This window comes from Oncorhynchus kisutch, linkage group LG17 (genome assembly GCF_002021735.2).
Source record: "Oncorhynchus kisutch isolate 150728-3 linkage group LG17, Okis_V2, whole genome shotgun sequence".
Lineage (NCBI taxonomy): Eukaryota > Metazoa > Chordata > Actinopteri > Salmoniformes > Salmonidae > Oncorhynchus > Oncorhynchus kisutch.
Window position 1 is genome coordinate 68,660,511 of NC_034190.2, and position 23,689 is coordinate 68,684,199.

General features: G+C 41.2%; 1 protein-coding gene across 5 annotated transcripts in view; it reads right to left on the bottom strand.

Moving 5' to 3' along the window:
- Positions 1–19,947, bottom strand: part of LOC109908186 (lysine-specific demethylase 5B-B) — a 42,302-nt gene extending 22,355 nt beyond the window's left edge. Inside the window, exons 1-16 of one of the 5 annotated variants that reach the window (XM_031794468.1) lie at positions 19,620–19,947; positions 17,422–17,499; positions 16,895–17,017; positions 16,620–16,790; positions 16,264–16,320; positions 15,809–15,949; positions 15,432–15,528; positions 15,062–15,183; positions 14,600–14,758; positions 14,286–14,405; positions 13,825–13,983; positions 13,425–13,606; positions 13,055–13,217; positions 12,828–12,947; positions 12,494–12,688; positions 9,233–9,414 (exon numbers count right to left, since the gene is read on the bottom strand). In XM_031794468.1, the coding sequence (XP_031650328.1) occupies positions 9,233–9,414; positions 12,494–12,688; positions 12,828–12,947; positions 13,055–13,217; positions 13,425–13,606; positions 13,825–13,983; positions 14,286–14,405; positions 14,600–14,758; positions 15,062–15,183; positions 15,432–15,528; positions 15,809–15,949; positions 16,264–16,320; positions 16,620–16,790; positions 16,895–17,017; positions 17,422–17,499; positions 19,620–19,772 (2,222 nt within the window). In that variant the 5' untranslated portion in view covers positions 19,773–19,947. Of the gene's footprint in view, positions 1–9,232; positions 9,415–12,493; positions 12,689–12,827; positions 12,948–13,054; positions 13,218–13,424; positions 13,607–13,824; positions 13,984–14,285; positions 14,406–14,599; positions 14,759–15,061; positions 15,184–15,431; positions 15,529–15,748; positions 15,950–16,263; positions 16,321–16,619; positions 16,791–16,894; positions 17,018–17,421; positions 17,500–19,619 lie in introns of all 5 variants that reach the window. The other 4 variants (XM_031794466.1, XM_031794465.1, XM_031794467.1 and 1 more) reach the window with 4 other exon arrangements.
- Positions 19,948–23,689: the final 3,742 nt, after the last annotated feature.

Below are 23,689 nucleotides of genomic sequence, written 5' to 3' on the forward strand. Positions count from 1 at the left end.
GGCAACGAAGGAGTGGCTTCGTAAGAAGCATTTCAAGGTCCTGGAGTGGCCTAGCCAGTCTCCAGATCTCAACCCCATAGAAATATTATTTGGAGAGAGTTGAAAGTCCGTGTTGCCCAGCAACAGCCCCAAAACATCACTGCTCTAGAGGAGATCTGCATGGAGGAATGGGCCAAAATACCAGCAACAGTGTGTGGAAAAACTTGTGAAGACTTACAGAAAATATTTGACCTCTGTCATTGCCAACAAAGGGTATATAACGAAGTATTGAGAAACTTTTGTTATTGACCAAATACTTATTTTCCACCATAATTTGGCAAATGAATTCATTAAAAATCCTACAAATGTGATTTTTGGGATTTTTTCCCCCTCATTTTGTCTGTCATAGTTGAAGTGTACCTATGATAAAAAGATGAGGCCTGTAATTTAAGTGGGAGAATTTGCACAATTGGTGGCTGACTAAATACTTCTTTGCCCCACTGTAGGTCCATGTTATTCTCTGAGGCTGACCGGAACACATCCCAGTCCGCATGATCAAAACAAACTTGAAGCGTGGATTCCGATTGGTCACACCAGCGTTGAATGGTTCTCATCACTGGTACATCCTGTTTTAGTTTCTGCCTATAAGACTGTCGGAGCAAGATTGCGTCGTGGTCGGATTTGTCGAAGGGAGGGCTTTGTATGCATCGCGGAAGTTAAAGTAGCAGTGGTCGAGTGCATTACCTCCGCAAATAGTGCAATCAATATGCCGATATAATTTAGGTAGCCTTGTGCTTTGTTAAAATTAATGTGGCATCATATTAATGAAGAGGTCGTGCTCTTTAGAACTAAGTTAAATTGTCATTCGTTTTTTGCTGTCTGTTTGAATGTGTGAGAAAATTAGTTTCCATCATAAATGATCAGTAATCTACAGCAGAATTCTAGAATTCTATTGGGGTCCTAAAGGGTTAAAAAAAGGACTACATTTAAGTGCCTTTGAACGGATTATGGTAGTAGATGCCAGGCACTCCGTTTTGTGTCAAAAACTGTAACGCTGCTGGGTTTTTAATGCTCAACAGTTTCCCGTGTGTAGAATAGTCCACCACGCAAAAGACATTCAGCCAACTTGACACAACTGTGGGAAGCATTAGAGTCAACATGGGCCGCTTTGTAGATATTAGGAAGGTGTTCTTAATGTTTTGTACACTGTGTATATTTCTGGAGTAAGAAATATTTCTAAGATCTAATTCTGCTGTTGAAATTGTGTTTTGAGGACAAGTGCAAATCAAATAACTAGGTAGCTAACTAGTTAGCTAGTTTTGGCTAACCCAGAATCTGACAGAAAAAGTTAGTCCATTTTTAGCTCCCCATGTGTATTTTTTATTTATTTAAAAAAAAGAGGGTAGATCAACTTAATATTGCAGAAAGAATGTTGCTTCCAATGTAATTGTCTGCATCATTTCCAATCCCCCATATTTTTTGGGTAAATATATACAGTGCCTTGCGAAAGTATTCGGCCCCCTTGAACTTTGCGACCTTTTGCCACATTTCAGGCTTCAAACATAAAGATATAAAACTGTATTTTTTTTGTGAAGAATCAACAACAAGTGGGACACAATCATGAAGTGGAACGACATTTATTGGATATTTCATACTTTTTTAACAAAACAAAAACTGAAAAATTGGGCGTGCAAAATTATTCAGCCCCTTTACTTTCAGTGCAGCAAACTCTCTCCAGAAGTTCAGTGAGGATCTCTGAATGATCCAATGTTGACCTAAATGACTAATGATAAATACAATCCACCTGTGTGTAATCAAGTCTCCGTATAAATGCACCTGCACTGTGATAGTCTCAGAGGTCCGTTAAAAGCGCAGAGAGCATCATGAAGAACAAGGAACACAGCAGGCAGGTCCGAGATACTGTTGTGAAGATACAAAAAAACATTTTCCAAGCTTTAAACATCCCAAGGAGCACTGTGCAAGCGATAATATTGAAATGGAAGGAGTATCAGACCACTGCAAATCTACCAAGACCTGGCCATCCCTCTAAACTTTCAGCTCATACAAGGAGAAGACTGATCAGAGATGCAGCCAAGAGGCCCATGATCACTCTGGATGAACTGCAGAGATCTACAGCTGAGGTGAGAGACTCTGTCCATAGGACAACAATCAGTCGTATATTGCACAAATCTGGCCTTTATGGAAGAGTGGCAAGAAGAAAGCCATTTCTTAAAGATATCCATAAGGTGTCGTTTAAAGTTTGCCACAAGCCACCTGGGAGACACACCAAACATGTGGAAGAAGGTGCTCTGGACAGATGAAACCAAAATTGAACTTTTTGGCAACAATGCAAAACGTTATGTTTGGCATAAAAGCAACACAGCTCATCACCCTGAACACACCATCCCCACTGTCAAACATGGTGGTGGCAGCATCATGGTTTGGGCCTGCATTTCTTCAGCAGGGACAGGGAAGATGGTTAAAATTGATGGGAAGATGGATGGAGCCAAATACAGGACCATTCTGGAAGAAAACCTGATGGAGTCTGCAAAAGACCTGAGACTGGGACGGAGATTTGTCTTCCAACAAGACAATGATCCAAAACATAAAGCAAAATCTACAATGGAATGGTTCAAAAATAAACATATCCAGGTGTTAGAATGGCCAAGTCAAAGTCCAGACCTGAATCCAATCGAGAATCTGTGGAAAGAACTGAAAACTGCTGTTCACAAATGCTCTCCATCCAACCTCACTGAGCTCGAGCTGTTTTGCAAGGAGGAATGGGAAAAAATGTCAGTCTCTCGATGTGCAAAACTGATAGAGACATACCCCAAGCGACTTACAGCTGTAATCGCAGCAAAAGGTGGCGCTAAAGTATTAACTTAAGGGGGCTGAATAATTTTGCACGCCCAATTTCAGTTTTTGATTTGTTAAAAAAGTTTGAAATATCCAATAAATGCCATTCCACTTCATGATTGTGTCCCACTTGTTGTTGATTCTTCACAAAACAAATACAGTTTTATATCTTTATGTTTGAAGCCTGAAATGTGGCAAAAGGTCGCAAAGTTCAAGGGGGCCAAATACTTTCGCAAGGCACTGTATATACACCCATATATACACACACACACACACACACACACACACACATATATAGACTTACATACTTTTTTATAGAATATACCTTTATTATTATTCCGCGCAAACCCTACCGCCGATCCCCCCAATTGAAGTAAACTAATAAACACTTCTTCTACCTTCAATCCATACATCTTTTATACACATTTTACAGACAGTCTACTTTACAATAGTTCTTGTTTCTTAGTCCTTCCTCTATTTCTGATGTCCATCCAGTTTGATTTCTATTTGTAACTATGCTATTTCACAAAAGTTCCAAACCTATATACATTTTACAGATCCCTTATGCTTTATTGTTTCTTGTTATTAGTCCCACCCTTCAGCTCCATTCAACCCCTCCCATCTCTCTCTCAACATCAACCATTTCGGATTTCTACTTGCCATATTTTCCAACTGTGCTGTGATGCTTCACAAAATAATTGAACCTTCCTATTCTCATAGCTTCTACAGATTGTAAATTAAAAATAAACATTTTTGCTAAAATAATTATTATATTATTGATTATGGCTTTTCAAAATCACCCAGTATTGCTATCTGTAGTGTTAGTTCTAGGCAAATGTTGCAATTCTTCAGCCATTCCTGGACTGGCGACCAGAAATGAGCTACATGTGGACAATACCAAAAATAAATGATCTAATGCCTCTGCCTCCTCACAGCAGAATCTGCAGAGCTGAGAAGATTGAATCCCCCATATATATAACATTCTATTAGTTGCAAGAATTTTGTAAAGTAATTTATATTGAAAAATTCGAAGTTTTGAATCCGGCGTTGTTTTGCGTATCAATTCATAAACCATGTGCCATGGAATGGGTACATCGAAAATCTCTTCCCAACTATTTTGCAATTTATATGGCACAGCTGTCAGTTTTTTGGTCCTTAAATGAAATTGTTATGTTTTTATTTATCACACTTTTCTTTAACCATTTGTTCTTTAATACAGGGCCGACATACTTTTTTCCCCTTCTACTTGCCTCTTCCATTTGTGGTAATGCTGCAATTAATTGGTTGTAATTTTGGGTAGAGCTGACATTTCCATATGTCTGTGTTAGCTGCATGTGTGACATAACTCCACTAGTCCTATTTATATCATTCACTAAAATTATACCTTTTAAAAATATATATATATAAATTGTTTTTTTAATCACAATATTTATTGTACTATTTGTTCCGTCCTTTCAGGTGGATTAAACTGAAATTGCAACCAACTTTCTAAGGCTTGTTTAAAAAATAAAGCTATTTTGGAGATTATTTCCTTTTCAAACAACCGAAAGTGAGCAGGTGTAATCTGAATAAAGGGGAAAAGGCCCTTCCTGAATATAGGATGAGACATTCGTACCAATTGACTAGAGAACCAGTTTGGATTTAAGTACACTGCCCAAAAAAATAAGGGGAACACTTCAAATCAAATCAAATGTATTTATATAGCCCTTCGTACATCAGCTGATATCTCAAAGTGCTGTACAGAAACCCAGCCTAAAACCCCAAACAGCAAGCAATGCAGGTGTAGAAGCACTTAAACACAATGTAACTCCAAGTCAATCACACTTCTGTGAAATCAAACTGTCCACTTAGAAAGCAACACTGATTGACAATACATTTCACATGCTGTTGTACAAATGGGATAGACAACAGGTGGAAATTATAGGCAATTAGCAAGACACCCCCAATAAAGGAGTGGTTCTGCAGGTGGTGACCACAGACCACTTCTCAGTTCCTATGCTTCCTGGCTGATATTTTGGTCACTTTTGAATGCTGGCGGTGCTTTCACTCTAGTGGTAGCATGAGACGGAGTCTACAACCTACACAAGTGGCTCAGGTAGTGCAGCTCATCCAGGATGGCACATCAATGCGAGCTGTGGCAAGAAGGTTTGCTGTGTCTGTCAGCGTAGTGTCCAGAGCATGGAGGCGCTACCAGGAGACAGGCCAGAACATCAGGAGACGTGGAGGAGGCCGTAGGAGGGCAACAGGCCAGTACATCAGGAGACGTGGAGGAGGCCGTAGGAGGGCAACAACCCAGCAGCAGGACCGCTACCTCCGCCTTTGTGCAAGGAGGAGCAGGAGGAGCACTGCCAGAGCCCTGCAAAATGACCTCCAGCAGGCCACAAATGTGCATGTGTCTGCTAAATGGTCAGAAACAGACTCCATGAGGGTGGTATGAGGGGCCGACGTCCACAGGTGGGGGTTGTGCTTACAGCCCAACACCGTGCAGGACGTTTGGCATTTGCCAGAGAACACCAAGATTGGCAAATTCGCCACTGGCGCCCTGTGCTCGTCCCAGATGAAAGCAGGTTCACACTGAGCACATGTGACAGACGTGACGTAGTCTGGAGACGCCATGGAGAACGTTCTGCTGCCTGCAACATCCTCCAGCATGACCGGTTTGGCGGTGGGTCAGTCATGGTGTGGGGTGGCATTTCTTTGGGGGGCATTTCTCTGCTCGCCAGAGGTAGCCTGACTGCCATTAGGTACCGAGATGAGATCCTCAGACCCCTTGTGAGACCATATGCTGGTGCGGTTGGCCCTAGGTTCCTCCTAATGCAAGACAATGCTAGACCTCATGTGACTGGAGTGTGTCAGCAGTTCCTGCAAGAGGAAGGTATGGATGCTATGGACTGGCCCGCCCGTTCCCCAGACCTGAATCCAATTGAGCACATCTGGGATATCATGTCTCGCTCCATCCACCAACGCCACGTTGCACCATAGACTGTCCAGGAGTTGGCGGATGCTTTAGTCCAGGTCTGGGAGGAGATCCCTCAGGAGACCATCCGCCACCTCATCAGGAGCATGCCCAGGCGTTGTAGGGAGATCATACAGGCACGTGGAGGCCACACACACTACTGAGCCTCATTTTGACTTGTTTTAAGGACATTGCATCAAAGTTGGAACAGCCTGTAGTGTGGTTTTCCACTTTAATTTTGAGTGTGACTCCAAATCCAGACCTCCATGGGTTGATAAATTTGATTTCCATTGATAATTTGTGTGATTTTGTTGTCAGCACATTCAACTATGTAAAGAAAGAAGTATTTAATAACAATATTTCATTCATTCAGATCTAGGATGTGTTATTTTAGTGTTCCCTCAATTTCTTTGAGCAGTGTATAACTTTTGTATGACTGATGCCTTTAGTGAGAAGTCTAATGCTTTAATATTTAATAATTTCTGCTCACCGAATTCATCATATTCCTTATATAAATAGGCCCTTCTAATTTTCTGGTTTGCCGTTCCAAATAAAATTGAATATTTTTTTGTTCATATAATTTAAAAAGCAGGTCACTAGGTGTAGGCAAAACCATAAGCAAATAGGTCAACTGTGATAATCAGGGCGATTTTTTCCGAAAAATAGAAAGGTATTTTCCTTTCCATGGTAGCAAGATCTTATCTATTTTTGCTAACTTTCTATAAAAATGTAATGGAGTGAGATCATTTCTTTCTTTTGGGATTTGTATACCGAGTATGTCCACATCTCCGTCAGACCATTTAATTGGTAAACTACATGGTAATGTAAAATGCGATTTTTTTTTTGTGATCCAATACATAATATGGTACATTTATGATGTCTTCTTGGTGGCTAACTAGCCACCTTGTCATTGGCATAAAGAGTGAACAGATGAATCAGATGTGTGTGGCAATAGTTTACTAACTTTCACATTCGGTTGCCGCTAGCTAACGTTACCTATATCAACGGGTCAGTCCACAGCAACATCCTCCCACACATTTTGCTCTCCCACTGTGTGTGTGTCTATAAATGTCATTGTTTTTATGACAAGGTCTATAAGCACCTCAGTATATCATCTCTGTAAGCTTTGTGCCATTTACTAGAAAAATGCATTTCTATTTACAGCTTGTAGCAGCCCAATTGATGGGGCGGAGAATGGGCGAGGCAAGAAAATAAAATCCCCTTCAATGTGGAAAGGAGAGGTTCTGAAGAGGAGGGTGGAGTGTAATTCCGGTAGTCGGGAAGGGACACAGCTTGTCCAAAATTGACTTTTTGTAGCAGGTTAGGAGAATGAATGTAGCAGGTTAGGAGAATGAATGTAGCAGGTTAAAAATAGTAGATTAAGGTTTGAAAAAGGGTTAGCTAAAATGCCCAAAAATGAACTTTTAACATCAATTTAATTCCATGGTGAAATATGTCTGATTTGCATCTGGGTTGGCGCCCCCCCTTGGGTTGTGCCGTGTCAGATCTTTGTGGGCTATACTCGGCCTTGTCTCAGGATGGTAAGTTGGTGGTTGAAGATATCCCTCTTGTGGTGTGGGAGCTGTGTTTTGGCAAAGTGGGTGGGGGTTATATCCTTCCTGTTTGGCCCTGTCCGGGGGTATCATCAGATGGGGCCACAGGTCTGGGACCCTGACCCCTCCTGTCTCAGCCTCCAGTATTTATGCTGCAGTAGTTTGTGTCGATGGGCTAGGGTCAGTTTGTTATGTCTGGAGTATTTCTCCTGTCCTATCCGGTGTCCTGTGTGAATTTAATTATGCTCTCTCTAATTCTCTCTTTCTCTCTCTGAGGACCTGAGCCCTAGGACCATGCCTCAGGACTACCTGGCATGATGACTCCTTGCAGTCTCCAGTCCACCTGGCTGTGCTGCTGCTACAGTTTCAACTGTTCTGCCTGTGATGATTATTATTATTATTTGACCATGCTGGTCATTTAGGAACATTTGAACATCTTGGCCATGTTCTGTTATAATCTCCACCCGGCACAGCCAGAAGAGGACTGGCCACCCCACATAGCCTGGTTCCTCTAGGTTTCTTCCTAGGTTTTGGCCTTTCTAGGGAGTTTTTCCTAGCCACCGTGCTTCTACACCAGCATTGCTTGCTGTTTGGAGTTTTAGGCTGGGTTTCTGTACAGCACTTTGAGATATCAGCTGATGGTGCAAGATGGTGCTGGCAGGCTTTAATAATAAATTAATGTCAAATCAAATTGCACCAAGTTGTCCTTCTTTTTTTGCAGTCACAATTTACCATAAGCTGTACATTATTTTTTACCAAACTCAATTTGTAACTAGTACTAAAGTAGCTCAGACCGGATACTTTTTTTACTCTTACTTGAGTAGTTTAAGGTGGCTAAATTTACATGAGTAAATTACAATCTATGTAACAGTACTTTTACTTAAGCACAGATTTTCAGTACTCTACCCACCTCTGAAAATTATACATAGCCTAACTATAAAACATGGGCGAGCATCAACACTGGAGGAAAGTTATCATTCTACAGTAGGCCTACATCTGTCAACTGATGGCCCAAATCAGCACATCAATTTAGCCAGGGAAACAAACAGTAGATTATCGGTTCTCTCATCTTTCATTGTGACTTAATGGTAGGCTAAATGTTGCCTACAAAAAGTAACCTATTGAAATATCAAATAACAAGGGGCCTAGTGCAACCAACTGATGTCACTAAATTATCGCCAACTGATGGTTTAACAAGACATCTGTGCTAAATTCACCCACACAGCTGATCTCAATTGCAACCATTATTGATCACATCATTACCTCTCCCTAAGATGCCAGTGTCAGATCTGTAAATAATGACGAGATTCTCATGTCTCCACCCTAACAATGCTAGTCGTCCCAAAGGCTGGAAGGCAGGCAACATGCTTTAGAACAGACTGCGGGTGATCTATTTGACAATAGAAATAAAATATTTCCCCGTTTATCATTGCTAATTTGTGGCAATTTATCCAATACTTTGTATGAATGGGCTGGAATTTAACTCAATTTCATTCGTAATCTTAAAATACAAGTGTCTAGTGTATGTAATAGTAATAGTGGAGACCAATATCTATCTTATGTTATTAAGCTATATAAAATGACAGTTGTTTATGTGTATGGCTGCATTTCAGATAAATGTTTGCGGATTTCAATGTTGCAGTAATAGGACTTAGGCCTATAGCATTTAAGGGAGCAAGAAAGGACATTTTAAGACGGCGAGCCCTGATCCCAATGACTTGACTGCCCCCGCATGGAGAGAACAAGAACTGCTATTTGTTTTTGCCAAACACGAGGCTCATTTGAATTTCCCAATGCAGCAGGAAAATAATCAGTAACAAAAGAGTGATCAAGTAAAGATCTGACATCTGTAGATGGCATAGACAGTATATTGGTGGACATGACTCACTTCAGTGTGTAGTTGGTGAGGGGGCAGGAGCAGAGGTCCTGGATGTGGTGGAGACAGACCAGCCGGCCAGGGCTGCAGGGGCAGGTGATGGCAGACAGGTAACATGTGGTCCTGCACTTGGCACACTGCCGCTCGTCATCCTGCAGGAGATTGTATTCCGCCTGCTCGCAATGCTTCACCCCCTTGGGGAACAATACAAAAAAACAACCATGTTATAAATGGAGACCCCAGAGAGACCGTATTGATGTATGCATTTACAGACTGTCCACTCCAATTAAGGAGAACTATGTCCCAATAGTGTTTGATATTCCTGTAAATGCATACATCAAAACAGTGTTCTACTGTTTAGGTCTGATTCTATGAGCCTATTAATATCGATATATTGTGTTCTGGAAAATACAAACATAAAGCAATGTATATATAAATATAAAGCAATTCTGTATACTTCTGGCCCTTCTTTGGACACTGTGTTAACAACCCTCCAGGCAAGCTTCAATGGCATACAACTCTCCTTCTGTGGCCTCCAATTGCTCTTAAATACAAGTAAAACTAAATGCATGCTCTTCAACCGATCGCTACCTGCACCTGCCCGCCTGTCCAACATCACTACTCTGGACGGCTCTGACTTGGAATACGTGGACAACTACAAATACTTAGGTGTCTGGTTAGACTGTAAACTCTCCTTCCAGACCCATATCAAACATCTCCAATCCAAAGTTAAATCTAGAATTGGCTTCCTATTTTCGCAACAAAGCATCCTTCCATCATGCTGCCAAACATACCCTTGTAAAACTGACCATCCTACATTCTTCCTCGACTTTGGCGATGTCATTTACAAAATAGCCTCCAATACCCTACTCAACAAATTGGATGCAGTCTATCACAGTGCAATCCGTTTTGTCACCAAAGCCCCATATACTACCCACCATTGCGACCTGTACGCTCTCGTTGGCTGGCCCTCGCTTCATACTCGTCGCCAAACCCACTGTCTCCATGTCATCTACAAGACCCTGCTAGGTAAAGTCCCCCCTTATCTCAGCTCGCTGGTCACCATAGCATCTCCCACCTGTAGCACACGCTCCAGCAGGTATATCTCTCTAGTCACCCCCAAAACCAATTCTTTCTTTGGCCGCCTCTCCTTCCAGTTCTCTGCTGCCAATGACTGGAACGAACTACAAAAATCTCTGAAACTGGAAACACTTATCTCCCTCACTAGCTTTAAGCACCAACTGTCAGAGCAGCTCACAGATTACTGCACCTGTACATAGCCCACCTATAATTTAGCCCAAACAACCTCTTTCCCTACTGTATTTTATTTATTTATTTTGCTCCTTTGCACCCCATTATTTCTATTTCTACTTTGCACATTCTTCCATTGCAAATCTACCATTCCAGTGTTTTACTTGCTATATTGTATTTACTTTGCCACCATGGCCTTTTTTTTTGCCTTTACCTCCCTTATCTCACCTCATTTGCTCACATTGTATATAGATTTCTATATACTGTATTATTGACTGTTTGTTTTACTCCATGTGTAACTCTGTGTCGTTGTATGTGTCGAACTGCTTTGCTTTATCTTGGCCAGGTCGCAATTGTAAATGAGAACTTGTTCTCAACTTGCCTACCTGGTTAAATAAAAGGTGAAATACATTTTAAAACATTTAAAAAATGACATTTTCCTCTAAGAATGTCTTCTTTTTGAGACTGGCTTAAAAAGAGAAAAGTAAAATGTGTTTTGATATACATTTGAAGTTGGAAGTTTACACACCTTGTCCAAATACATTTAAACTCAGTTTCACAATTCCTGACATTTAATCCTAGTCAAAATAACCTGTCTTAGGTCAGTTAGGATCACCACTTTATTTTTAAGAATGTGAAATGTCAGAATAATAGTAGAGAGAATGATTTATTTCAACTTTAATTTCTTTCATCACATTCCCAGTGGGTCAGAAGTTTACATAAATTCAATTAGTATTTGGTAGCATTGCCATTAAATTGTTTAATGATTTCAGGTAGCCTTCCACAAGCTTCCCACAATAAGTTGGGTGAATTTTGGCCCATTCCTCCTGACAGAGCTGGTGAAACTGAGTCAGGTTTGTAGGCCTCCTTGCTCACACATGCTTTTTCAGTTCTGCCCACAAATTCTCTATTGGATTGAGGTCAGGGCTTTGTGATGCCCACTCCAATACCTTGACTTTGTTGTCGTTAAGCCATTTTGCCACAACTTTGGAAGTATGCTTGGGGGTAATTGTCCATTTGGAAGAACCATTTGCGACCAAGCTTTACTGATGTCTTGATGTTGCTTCAGTATTTCCACATTTTCCTCCCTCATGGTGCTATATATTTTGTGAAGTGCACCAGTCCCTCCTACAACAAAGCATCCCCACAACATGATGCTGCCACAGTTCAATTTTTGTTTCATCAGACCAGAGAACATTTCTCCAAAAAGTACGGACTTTGTCCCCATGTGCAGTTGTAAACCGTAGTCTGGCTTTTTTTATGGCGATTTTGGAGCAGTGGCTTCTTCCTTGCTGAGCGGCCTTTCAGGTTATGTCGATATAGGACCTGTTTTACTGTGGATATAGATACTTTTGTACCGGTTTCCTTCAACATCTTCACAAGTTCCTTTGCTGTTGTTCAAGGATTGATTTGCACTATTCGCACCAAAGTACATTCATCTCTAGGAGACAGAACGAGTCTCCTTCCTGAGCGGTATATGACGGCTGCGTGGTCCCATGGTGTTTATACTTGCGTACTATTGTTTGTACAGATGAACGTGGTACCTTCAGGTGTTTAGAAATTGCCCCCAAGGATGAACCAGACTTGTGGAGGTCTACATTTTTTTTTCTCTGAGGTCTTGGCTGATTTCTTTTGATTTTCCCATGATGTCAAGCAAAGAGGCACTGCGTTTGAAGGTAGGCCTTGAAATACATCCACAGGTACACCTCCAATTGACTTATGTAAATTAGCCTATCAGCCATGACATAATTTTCTACAATTTTCAGAGCTGTTTAAAGGTACAGTCAACTTACTGTATGTAAACTTCTGAATTGTGATACAGTGAATTATAAGTGAAATAATCTGTCTAAACAATTGTTGGCAAAATTACTTGTCATACACAAAGTAGATGTCCTAACCGACTTGACAAAACTATCGTTTGTTAACAAGAAACTTGTGGAGTGGTTGAAAAATGAGTTTTAATGACTCCAACCTAAGTGTATGTAAACTTTACTGTATAATTCTGTTGTGCGGGTGCCTTACCATCTTGCGGACATTATCTCGTAGGTCCTGCTCCTCTCTGATCATATCCTTCATATCTTTCTGGACAGCCGACGCCAGGACCACATCCAGACTGTTGGCCTTGGAGGCCATCTGGCAGATCATCTCGTCGTGCGAGAAAACACAGTACCGATGCAGTAGTCTGTAGTGGTCAACGCACTGGCGGCCTAATGCCATCTGAGATTAACCAAAGAGATTATTAGTAAACACTCCACTTCACATAAACTACCCCTTCCAAAATAATGGCAATGAGAAGCTCAGGTAAAGGAAGAGAAAATTCTCAGGTCTATCCTCTTGAAGCCAATGAGTATCTTACCCAGTCCACAGTGCAGAAGTTTACAGCCTCAGCGAAGTTGAAACCCTGGTTGAAACCACTGTGATAAGCTCTGGGGAAGGTGATGACAAACTCACCAGCACACTGGTTTGTTCTGTAAATCTGAGGACACAGAAAATATTGATTTCAGAAAAAATGTTTCTGTTAGTGGAATTATATGCGATTCTATGGAAATACATGGTTGTAAGTCTAGTTACACAGAAACTTACAGGGACCCCGTGAGACATGAGGGTGTTGGGGTTCATGATGGTGACCAGCTGGTGGAGGAGGTCAGGCTGAATCTGAAACAGCTCTGGAGCCAGTTTCTTCATCACAGCCTCAAGCTGTTCTGCAGCAAAGCCAGGTGCTCCATACCACGTCTTCGGCTCCCCCCTTTCAAAAACAAATACAGAGCTTGATTTAGGAATATCATGCAATCAAAGCATTTAAAGTCCAATTCTAAACTTGAAAATATTGTCTTGACTCCATACAGGAAATGTGGAAAACAAAATAGCAATGATCATAAGCAAAATGACACTTTATGATTGTATGTAACTACTTTATTTTTTTATTTCAACATCCCTAAACAAAAATCAGTACCAGTGCAGGTAGTTGATGGAGTAGCTCCAGTGGTCCTCGATGTGCCAGCAGAAGGAGGAAAAGCACATGCCTACATAGAGCCAAGGTAGAGTCATCCCACAGATGTCTGCTGTGACATGAGTCAACACTGACGGGTCCATCATCGCCATGTTGTTCAGGTTCCAGCCACACTTCAGGTACATCTACAAGACATCATGGGAAAGAAAGCATTTTCAGCATTTAAAAAAAAAAATATATATATATATATATATATATATATATATATATATATATATATATATATTCTGATACATTGACAAGCCATGAGATTGAACGAAAGGTTTAGCCATTTTATCCTGAGTCTACTATGTGATATACTATATTGGTTGGGTTAGTCCTTCATTTGAATACAGGTGCCTACCTCATCCTTTTCTGAAACCTTAAATCTTCCATTCCTGATGGGGAATCCACTCCCAAACTCCTTGGAGGCTATATCTGCTCCATACTCCACTGTGACGTCCTCCTCGATGGTGCTCACCAAGCGCCAGAACTCTTTTTCCACCAACTCTGTGGGAACCATCTGAAACAAATCCACAATTAAATGCAGGGGCGGACTAGAAATCGAGGGGGGGGGGGGGGGGGGGGGCATTATTAGCCAAGTAATGATCATTTTGTAAAGAAAGAAAAAAACTGAAGCTAGACAGGCCCACTGGACTAACAAATGGACCAGCCCATCTGGCATTTGCCCAAAATGCCAGATGGCCAATCAACCTCTGATGAAATGTTAAAAATGCTATTTCATATTCCATTTATAACCGTTGTGAATAAATTACAACAGGTCAAAAATCTTAGATCTTCCTTGATTAGACATTTTCTACTTACATGAACTGGCATGTTGAAGTAATCAGATTTGAAGGAGTCTGCCATTTCACCAAAAGCCCGCAAAGAGTAGTCCCTGTATGCCTGCTCAAAACCAAATGCCTCCTGGGGTTTGCTGCACTCCTATTCAAAATAAACAACAAGGGGTAGAAAGCACACCTTAATAACAGTTTTCTTTTCACAGATAAACAAAGGAATTCTGTATAAATAAGAGCTGAACACATTCATATCATACATTCACAGAAGCCAGTACAGATTGACTGTGAAGTGTAAATGTGGTTATTGGTGTGATGAGGTGAAGAGACATCACTACTCACTTGAGCCAGGCACTTGGGGCACCTCCAGTCTCCTTTGGGGATGTCGTTTAGAGGGGGTATGAGACAGAATGTGTGGTAACTGTCGTCACAGCCATCACACAGCAGAAGACGATCCTCGTCACTCCCGCTGCCACACACCAGACAAATATACAGGTCCACCTACAGAACAGAGGAGGGAAGAAGGGCTTTGTTCCAGTCATTCCTGAGAGAAGCATTCTCTTCACTCCAGTTAATACATAACTAATGAACTATATAATAACAACAGAACCATCTATAAAAGGCATGACACATTCTTGAAGTGGAATATCCAAAGGATCTACAATTCAACCAAAAAAAATGTAAACCTATATGCTGCACAAAAATGTATAACATTTGTTCTGGTATAAAGATGCAATAATGTTGATAATCCTTTTAGAGTATTCTCTCTCATCCAAAGAATGGATCAAATAAATCCACACTTACTACACTCACTGCAGGAGGTGGGACATCAAGACTGGGTTTTTTCTTATATCGAGACTTGTTTTCATCTGCCTCGCTCACCGGCTCGATGGGTTCTTGTTTCACTAGAATGGGAATTTCTTTTTCTGACAAAGAAAAATACTTATGATGAGCATAATGAGGAACACCAGATGATTTAACTCATGAATTATCCATGGTGCATCTTACTCCCTAGCCTGAATATCACACACTACGTTCCAAAATGCCCACTAGCGTACATATTAATATACATTGCTTGATTCTAAATGGTATACAAGTATATGGATTTTGGCACCGATCACAAATATTGTTTTAACTCTTCTGTGGTTAAAGTAAAATCCTTGTTGGTACTGACCTGGCTCGGGCTTGGCAACAAAGGAGCCCATCCTCCTCCTCAGATTTGGTCTGTTCTCACAGGGTTCAGCTCCTGGTTCGGTCTTCACACAACTGGACTGTGAATGGAAATAGAGTTCTAGTTAACTATTGTAACTACCACTAATGATGTTACAAAGTTTATATGCAATAGAGAGCAGTGATGTGCCAATGCGTTCATGAATAATTAAGATAACACACAAGGCTTTAAGCTAATTACACTCCATTTTGTGACTTAAGGATTTGAAGGAGATAGAGTAAGGTAGTTGGTTACAGGGTAGTTTCTGCAATCTGAATTACTGGGTTTATGAGGAGTTCTTCTGACAAGTGTGTGAGGCTCTGTTCGACAAGAGCATCCACCTCAGCTCTCATCCGCTTTGCTCTGCGGGCGCTGTTGCAGCAGGACTCGGCTGGCTGGACAAACTGCTGCCTCTCGGCCAGGTCATGGGGTTTGTACTCCTTGTCACTTGTGTCAAGTGGCAGGGTTGGCTTCTGGACAAACTGCAGGCATAGGCACCATAGAATAGGAACATTAGTGATATCATTACAATGTAATGTTATACAATACATGCAGTTAATCTATTACAAATGTAGACATAACATACAAACAATAATAGACATGGCACACATGCCTATGGCAGCAAGAACACCCAGACTATATCAGCGGTGCACAGACAAAGCACAATGAGACTATTTGAAGCAAAGAATGGTCTGTAACATTTCTGTGTAACCAAAAACTCCAGACTATGCCATAACCACCATAACCACATGTGCCATTTATTTATTCTTAGATAATAACCATGAGGCAGCCATACCGTGTCAAGTTCAGGGGCAGACACTAAACGCATCAGCTTGGAAGCAAGCTCTGGTGCCTAAAGCAAGAGAGAGCTTGCAAAGTTAACAACAAAGACCCAATCTATATTGATTCAATACGCTTTCTCTGCAGTTTTCAATCCATTTATTCAATATTGAAAATGATCCTCCCATTAGACAAACATACAGTACTTCCACAATAACAGCACTAGAACTATGGTTGAACAGTGCTTAACTTGCCTACAGATGAGCCAGCCAAGCACTTAACACAGCATTAGCTAGTGCATAAAGCCCCGAGTACAATGTGAACAGACGCAGACAGATTAACCATGAGTGTTAGGGCATTTGTCCAACTTACCAGGAGGTTAGCTCCACTCTGGAAGAGGTTGTAGGGGTAGAGGATTCTCTCATAGTGTGACCGTAGGTGAGAGCCCACAGCCTTGCCTGGAGCAAAGCCCATCTTAAGTGCAATCGCCGTCCATCGTCTGTCGCGACACACAATATCAAATCCACCCTCATCTGCAACATTCTGAAAAAATTTGTCAAAGTTAATTATGGTCAGTGGATGCTGTTAAATACCATTTAAGATGGAATAAATGCATAGTAGTTTGAAACAATACTAAAACACCCAACCTTGTTGAGTTGATAAAGGTCCAATATCTTCCTTTCCACATGAGGAATCTTCAGAGAACACCCCTGCAACTCCCAGAACTTTGCAATCTTGTCCAAGAAGTTAAGCTTGACTCTGGTCTGTGCCTAGGAAAGGGGAACATACACTAGGTGATATCTAACAGCCACTGTAGGAATTGAAATGTAGAAAATCAGAGGTGATAATCAGTCTCCTGACTCAGCAATGTGATGCAACAAACAAATATTTGCGAACTGAAAAGACAAGATTTCTGCTGACCGACTCCTGCACAAGCAACCTTTGACCTTCCTTTCACTAAAGCTTCTGAAAGGGGTGATTAATAATGGTAGGCACAACAGCAACCTTCAGTGCTTCGTCAACTAGACAATTGCATTGACCGAGACCCTGACCAATCAGTTCTATTCCCCTCTATGGGCCTGGGTTTCAAAGGGATGCATACCGCATATCATCAAGGGTATTGTATATGGAAACTAAGACCTAGGTTACACATAATGCAAAGTGACCTCCTTACCTCCAGTTCATTGAGCCTCTGTATCCGAGGAGTGAAGTGCAGTCTGTCAACATTACATGCAAATGGGGGCTGCCAGCCCTGTGAGCATACAACAACAACATTATTCGAATTTGCATTCCATAGGACACATAAAATCATAAAATGGCCTATTGTCAGTGATGGGGAAGCTCCTCTGAAAATATAGTTTACCAAGCTTCCAATTACTTCACACTGGAAGAAATTAAGCTACACTAAATATACTCTTAAGAAAAATAGTTTACTTAACTGAAGTTACTTTGAAAAAGTAGCTCACTACATCTAAACTACTTATTGATAAATTATCATATCTAAATTTGAAATGTCATAGACTACAAATTGCAAGACAGATCACTCTGGGGTCAGAATGTGTAATTTATCAAATTAAAAAATATATCTTCAAGTGAGAATTGGGCAGGTCTGTAGCTGAAAAAGAAAGTGAATTATTGCCTACTTCACCCATATTTTATTTTAGCAAAACAAGTAGTGTGTAATTCCAGTAGTTGGCTACATCGCTACATTGCAATACGTTTACTACCAAAAACCGTACCAAGATTGAAATTTAGTTCAACTACCACTAAGCTACTGCAAAATGTAGTTAAATTACTAGCTGAAATACACGTAGTTCACTAAATTATACAAACTGTACCACATCTACCCAGCAGTATGGGGATATCTTACAATAAACCAGTCATTGTCCCATATGGAACACCTGTCAGTAACAGATGTTTAGCCTACAAGTCTGAATCTGTCTATGGGTCTACTGTTGTCACTGAGTTACATCAAAACAAAAATAAAACGCTTTACATTGGCAGGACCTAAGTCATTTGGCTTTATGTAGGGTAGATGGAGTCTCTTTGAAAGGAGGTATTGCAGACATGTAGGATTATTTTAATTTCACATATAAATAGGTCACGGTACTTTTCCCCCTTCAATATAATTAGTTATTAAGAGTTACAATAAGCATTGTAGAGCATACAACATGATTGATTTATGATCTTAAAAACACACTAGCCTAACTAACATCACCAACAAAATGGCCAGATGGAACTCAACAGCTCCGGTTTACCACAAAGCCAACATGGAGGACAACACCCAAAAACTGTCGGGCCTACTGAGTGAACATCCTTTTTCACCAGGATATATCCAGACATCTATCCAATTACTTAGCTATTAACACTCATTTTTGACGCCATTCGATATTGATTGATAGTTATAACCAATAATGTATGCGTTATGAGTTATGTCTATTATTCATATATGGATTACTTCTTTCTTTGGTTATTAATGGTTTTTATTTAAGTTTCCAAAAAGGTCAACACAGGTTAAAAAAATATTTTCCGATAAATCATTTAAGTTTAGGCTAAACCAACAAGACTAATGAATACAGGTGATCCTTAGTTATGGGGAAGATAGAAGTTTGTCTGAATGACGTCATCAAAAACAACATTCAACAATAAACATCAACCGTCTCCGTAACACTAACCGTACGACTGTTTGGCTTTGGCATTACCAGTGATACATAGTCAAGAAATTTAAAAAGTGTTCCTGTTATTAACAATGTCTATTGTTTTCTCCCCTGACGACACAACTAGCCAATTTAGCAAGCTAGCGAGACATTAATTCCCACCTGCCAGTCCAGTTAGCTACTGTAACGTTAATGGACCATGTCAGTCTGTAGCTAGATAATGTTATGTAAATGTACATTTTATTTATTGAAACGCTGTTTTAGGTAGTATTAACGATGACTCGTTTGTCGTTTTTACACTAAACTGGCTGATTTCGCTGACGGTCATTGTGCCAGATACTACTAGTTTGATCAGTCGTTAGCGAAAGATAAATCTCACGACTCGTTCAAATCAGTTAGCTAGCTAGCTTGCCGGTGTTGTACCGTTTCGTTTTCAGTTAAGCACCAAGATACATTTTTTACCAACGTTTCCTGTTGCTACACAAATACACTCCGCTGGTCAGGTAGATAGCAATGTTATTAAAAACTAGCTAGATTATGTAGCTAGCTAAATAAACATTTGAATGATACACAAAAGAATCAGCAAAAAACCCTTAATCCGCCATGTTGAAAATGTCCCTTTAAACCCCCCAGTGTATGGTAGATGTCAGTCTTCTTGTTGTTAAAATGGTTTTAAAGATTCAGTTGAACCATTCAGCAACTCGACCACACTTACCGGAGGCGGGCGGACCTTACAAATGCCAGTTTTTTCCGCAATTGGACGGATCTTATTTATAAAAGCAAAAGGATCGGCAAATTCCTCCCAGCTTGGTTCGAAGACTGGGCACTCCGGAGGTGGCTTGAACTCGTCCGGCCGAGGCTGGGTCATCTTCGTGGTCCAATCTTAGAGCTCAAACACAGGTAGGCTGATCACAACAATGTCACCTTGCTATGATCTGTCGGGAGGTCTATCCTTCTAATTTTCCAATGTCAGGTTCTCCAGAAGGCAATCGGGATCAACATACGAGGCAGTTCAGTCAAACACATACACACGCACAGCGAAACGAATGTTCTAAGGCAGTGACTACGTCCGCCTAAAAAAGTAGATACCATTTAGTTTTTCTAAAACCTCTTTATGTTTGCCAACTAATTTCTATGACTTTAGAAATCAATCCTACTTCATGTTAGACATTTTAAATCAATATAAATTACAGGATTTTATTACATGGATTGTGATTACTCTAAGATATAGTTCAAAAATTATTCAATTTGTCATGCACACATGAATATATAAATATGCAAATACACGTTTGTTTTGACACACCATTGTGTTGAATTTAGTATATAATTTACACAGAATTATGTAATGTTGAAAAAGATGGAGGACATACATTATATATACAAAGGTATGTGGACACCCGTTCAAATTAGTGGATTTGGCCATTTTAGCCACACTCGTTGCTGACAGGTGTATAAAATCAAGCACAGAGCCATGCAATCTCCATAGACAAATATTGGCAGTAGAATGGCCTTACTGAAGAGCTCAGTGAATCAAATGTATTTATAACTCCCTTTTTACTTCAGCCGATGTCACAAAGTGGTCTACAGAAACCCAGCCTAAAACCCCAAACAGCAAGCAATGCAGATCTAGAAGCACGGTGGCTTGGAAAAACTCCCTAGAAAGGCAGGAACCTAGGAAGAAACCTAGAGAGGAACCAGGCTCTGAGGGGTGGCCAGTCCTCTTCTGGCTGTGCCAGGTAGAGATTATAACAGTACATGGCAAAGATGTTGAAACATTCATAGATGACCAGCAGGGTCAAATAATAATAATCACAGTGGTTGTAGAGGGTGCACCAGGGCAGCACCTCAGGAGTAAATGTCAGTTGGCCTTTCATAGCCGATCATTCAGAGTTAGAGACAGCAGGTGCGGTAGAGAGAGACAAGGTTGCACATCCGGTGAACAAGTCAGGGTTCCATAGCCGCAGGCAGAAAAGTTGAAACAGGAGGAGCAGCAGCACGACCAGGTGGACTGGGGACAGTGACTTTCAATGTAGCACCTTCATAGTATGCCACCATTACAACAAGTCAGTTCGTCAAATGTCTGCCCTGCTAGAGGTTCCCCGATCAACTGTAAGTGCTGTTATTGTGAAGTGGAAACATTAAGGAGCAACAACGGCTCAGCCGTGAAGTGGTAGGCCACACAAGCTCACAGATTTGGACTGGCGAGTGCTGAAGCACGCATCACGTAAAAATCATCTGTCCTCAGATAAAACACTCACTACCGAGTTCCAAACTGCCTCTGGAAGCAACGTCAGCACAATAACTGTTTGTTGGGAGCTTCGTGAAATGGGTTTCCAAAGCCAAGCAGCCGCACACAAGCCTAACATCACCATGCAAAATGCCAAGCGTTAGCTGGAGCGGTGTTAAGCTTGCTGCCATTGGACTCTGGAGCAGTGGAAACGCGCTCTCTTGTGTGATGAATCACACTTCACCATCTGGCAGTCTGACGGACGAATCTGGGTTTGGCGGATCCCAGGAGAACGCTACCTTCCCCAATGCATAGTGCCAACTTTAAAGATTGGTGGAGGAGGAATAATGGTCTGGGGCTGTTTTTTATGGTTTGGGCTAGGCCCCTTAGTGATTGGAAATCTTAACGCTACAGAATACAATTACATTCTAGATGATTCTGTGCTTCCAACTTTGTGGCAACAGTTTTTTTTATTTTTCAATTGAACCTTTATTTAACTAGGCAAGTCAGTTTGGGTAAGGCCTTTTTCTATTTCAGTATGACAATGCCCCCGTGCACAAAGCAATGTCCATACAGAAATGGTTTGTCGAGATCGGTGTGGACGAACTTGACTGACCTGCACAGAGCCATGAGCTCAACCCCATCGAACACCTTTGGGATGAATTGGAACCCGACTGCAAGCCAGGTCTAATCACCCAACATCAGTGCCCGATCTCACAAATGCTCTTGTGGCTGAATGGAAGCAAGTCTAAATATACTTAAGTATATCAAAAGTAAAAGTATGAATCAATTTAAATTCCTTATATTAAGCAAAGCAGACGTCACCATTTTCTTATTTTTTAAATTTACGGATAGCCAGGGGCACACCCCAACACTCAGACATAATTTATAAAAGATGAATGTGTTTAGTAAGTCCGCCAGATCAGAGGTAGTAGGAATGTCCAGGGATGTCCTCTTGATAAGTGCGAGAATTGGACCATTTTCCTGTCCTGTTAAGCATTCAAAATGTAACGAGTACTTCTGGGAGTTATGGAAAATGTAGGGAGTAAAAAGCACATTATTTTCTTTAGAAATGTAGTAAAGTAAAAGTTGCCCATGGGGCACTCTGTTCACAACGTTGACATCACCATGGGGCACTCGGTTCACAACGTTGACATCAGCAAACCGCTCACCTACACAAAGGACGTACATGTTGGTCTCATGTTTCTTAGGCTGAAATAAAAGATCCCAGAAATGTTCCATATGCACAAAAGGCTTATTTCTCCTATATTTTGTGCACAAATTTGTTTACATCCCTGTTAGTGGGCATTTCACCTTTGCCAAGATAATCCATCTAACTGACAGGTGTGGCATATCATAAACTGATTAAACAGCATGATCATTACTCAGGTGAACCTTGTGCTGGGGGCAATAAAAGGTCACTGCAGGAATGTCCACCACTGTTGCCAGAGAATTTAATGTTCCTTTTGCTACCATAAGCTGCCTCCAACTTTGTTTTAGAGAATTTGGCAGTATGTCCAACTGGCCTCACAAGCACAGACCATGTGTACCCATGCCAGGCCAGGACCTCCACATCAGGCTTCTTCACCTGCGGGATGGTTTGAGACCAGCCACCTGGACATCTGATGAATCTGTGGGTTTGCACAACCAAAGAATTTCTGCACAAGCTGTCAGAAACCGTCTCAGGGAAGTTCATCTGTGTGCTCATCGTCCACACCAGGGACTTGACCTGATTGCAGTTCGGCGTCGTAACCGACTTCAGTTTGCAAATTCTCATCTTCGATGGCCACTGGCACACTGGAGAAGTTTGCTCTTCATGGATGAATCCTGGTTTCAACTGTATGGGTTAGATGGCAGACAGTGTGTATGGTGTCATGTGGGCGAGCGGTTTTCTGATGTCAACGTTGTGAACAGAGAGCCCCTGGTGGAGGTGAGGATATGGTATGGGCAGACATAGGCTACGGACAAAGAACACACCTGCATTTTATTGATGGCAATTTGAGATACCATGATGAGAACCTGAGGCCCATTGTGGTGCCGTTTTTCTGCCGCCATCACTTCATGTTTCAGCATGATAATGGACGGCCCCGTGTCGCAAGGATCTGTTCACAATTCCTGGAAGCTGAAAATGTCCCTGTTCTTCCATGGACTGCATACTCACCAGATAAAGTATGTAACCCATTGAGCATGTTTGGGATGCTCTGGATCAACGTGTACAACAGTGTGTTCCAGTTCCCGCCAATATCCAGCAACTTCGCAAAGTCATTGAAAAGGAGTGGGACAACATTCCACAATCAACAGCCTGGTCAACTCTATGCGAAGGAGATGTGTCGTGCTGCATGAGGCAAATTGTGGTCACACCAGATACTGACTGGTTTTCTGATCCATGCCCCTATCTTTTTTTAAAGGTATCTGACCAACAGATGCCTATCTGCATTCCCAGTCATGTGAAATCCATAGATAGGGCCTAATGAATTTATTTAAATTGACTGATTTGCTTATATGAACTGTGACACAATAACATCTTTGAAATTGTTGCATGTTGCGTTTAGATTTTT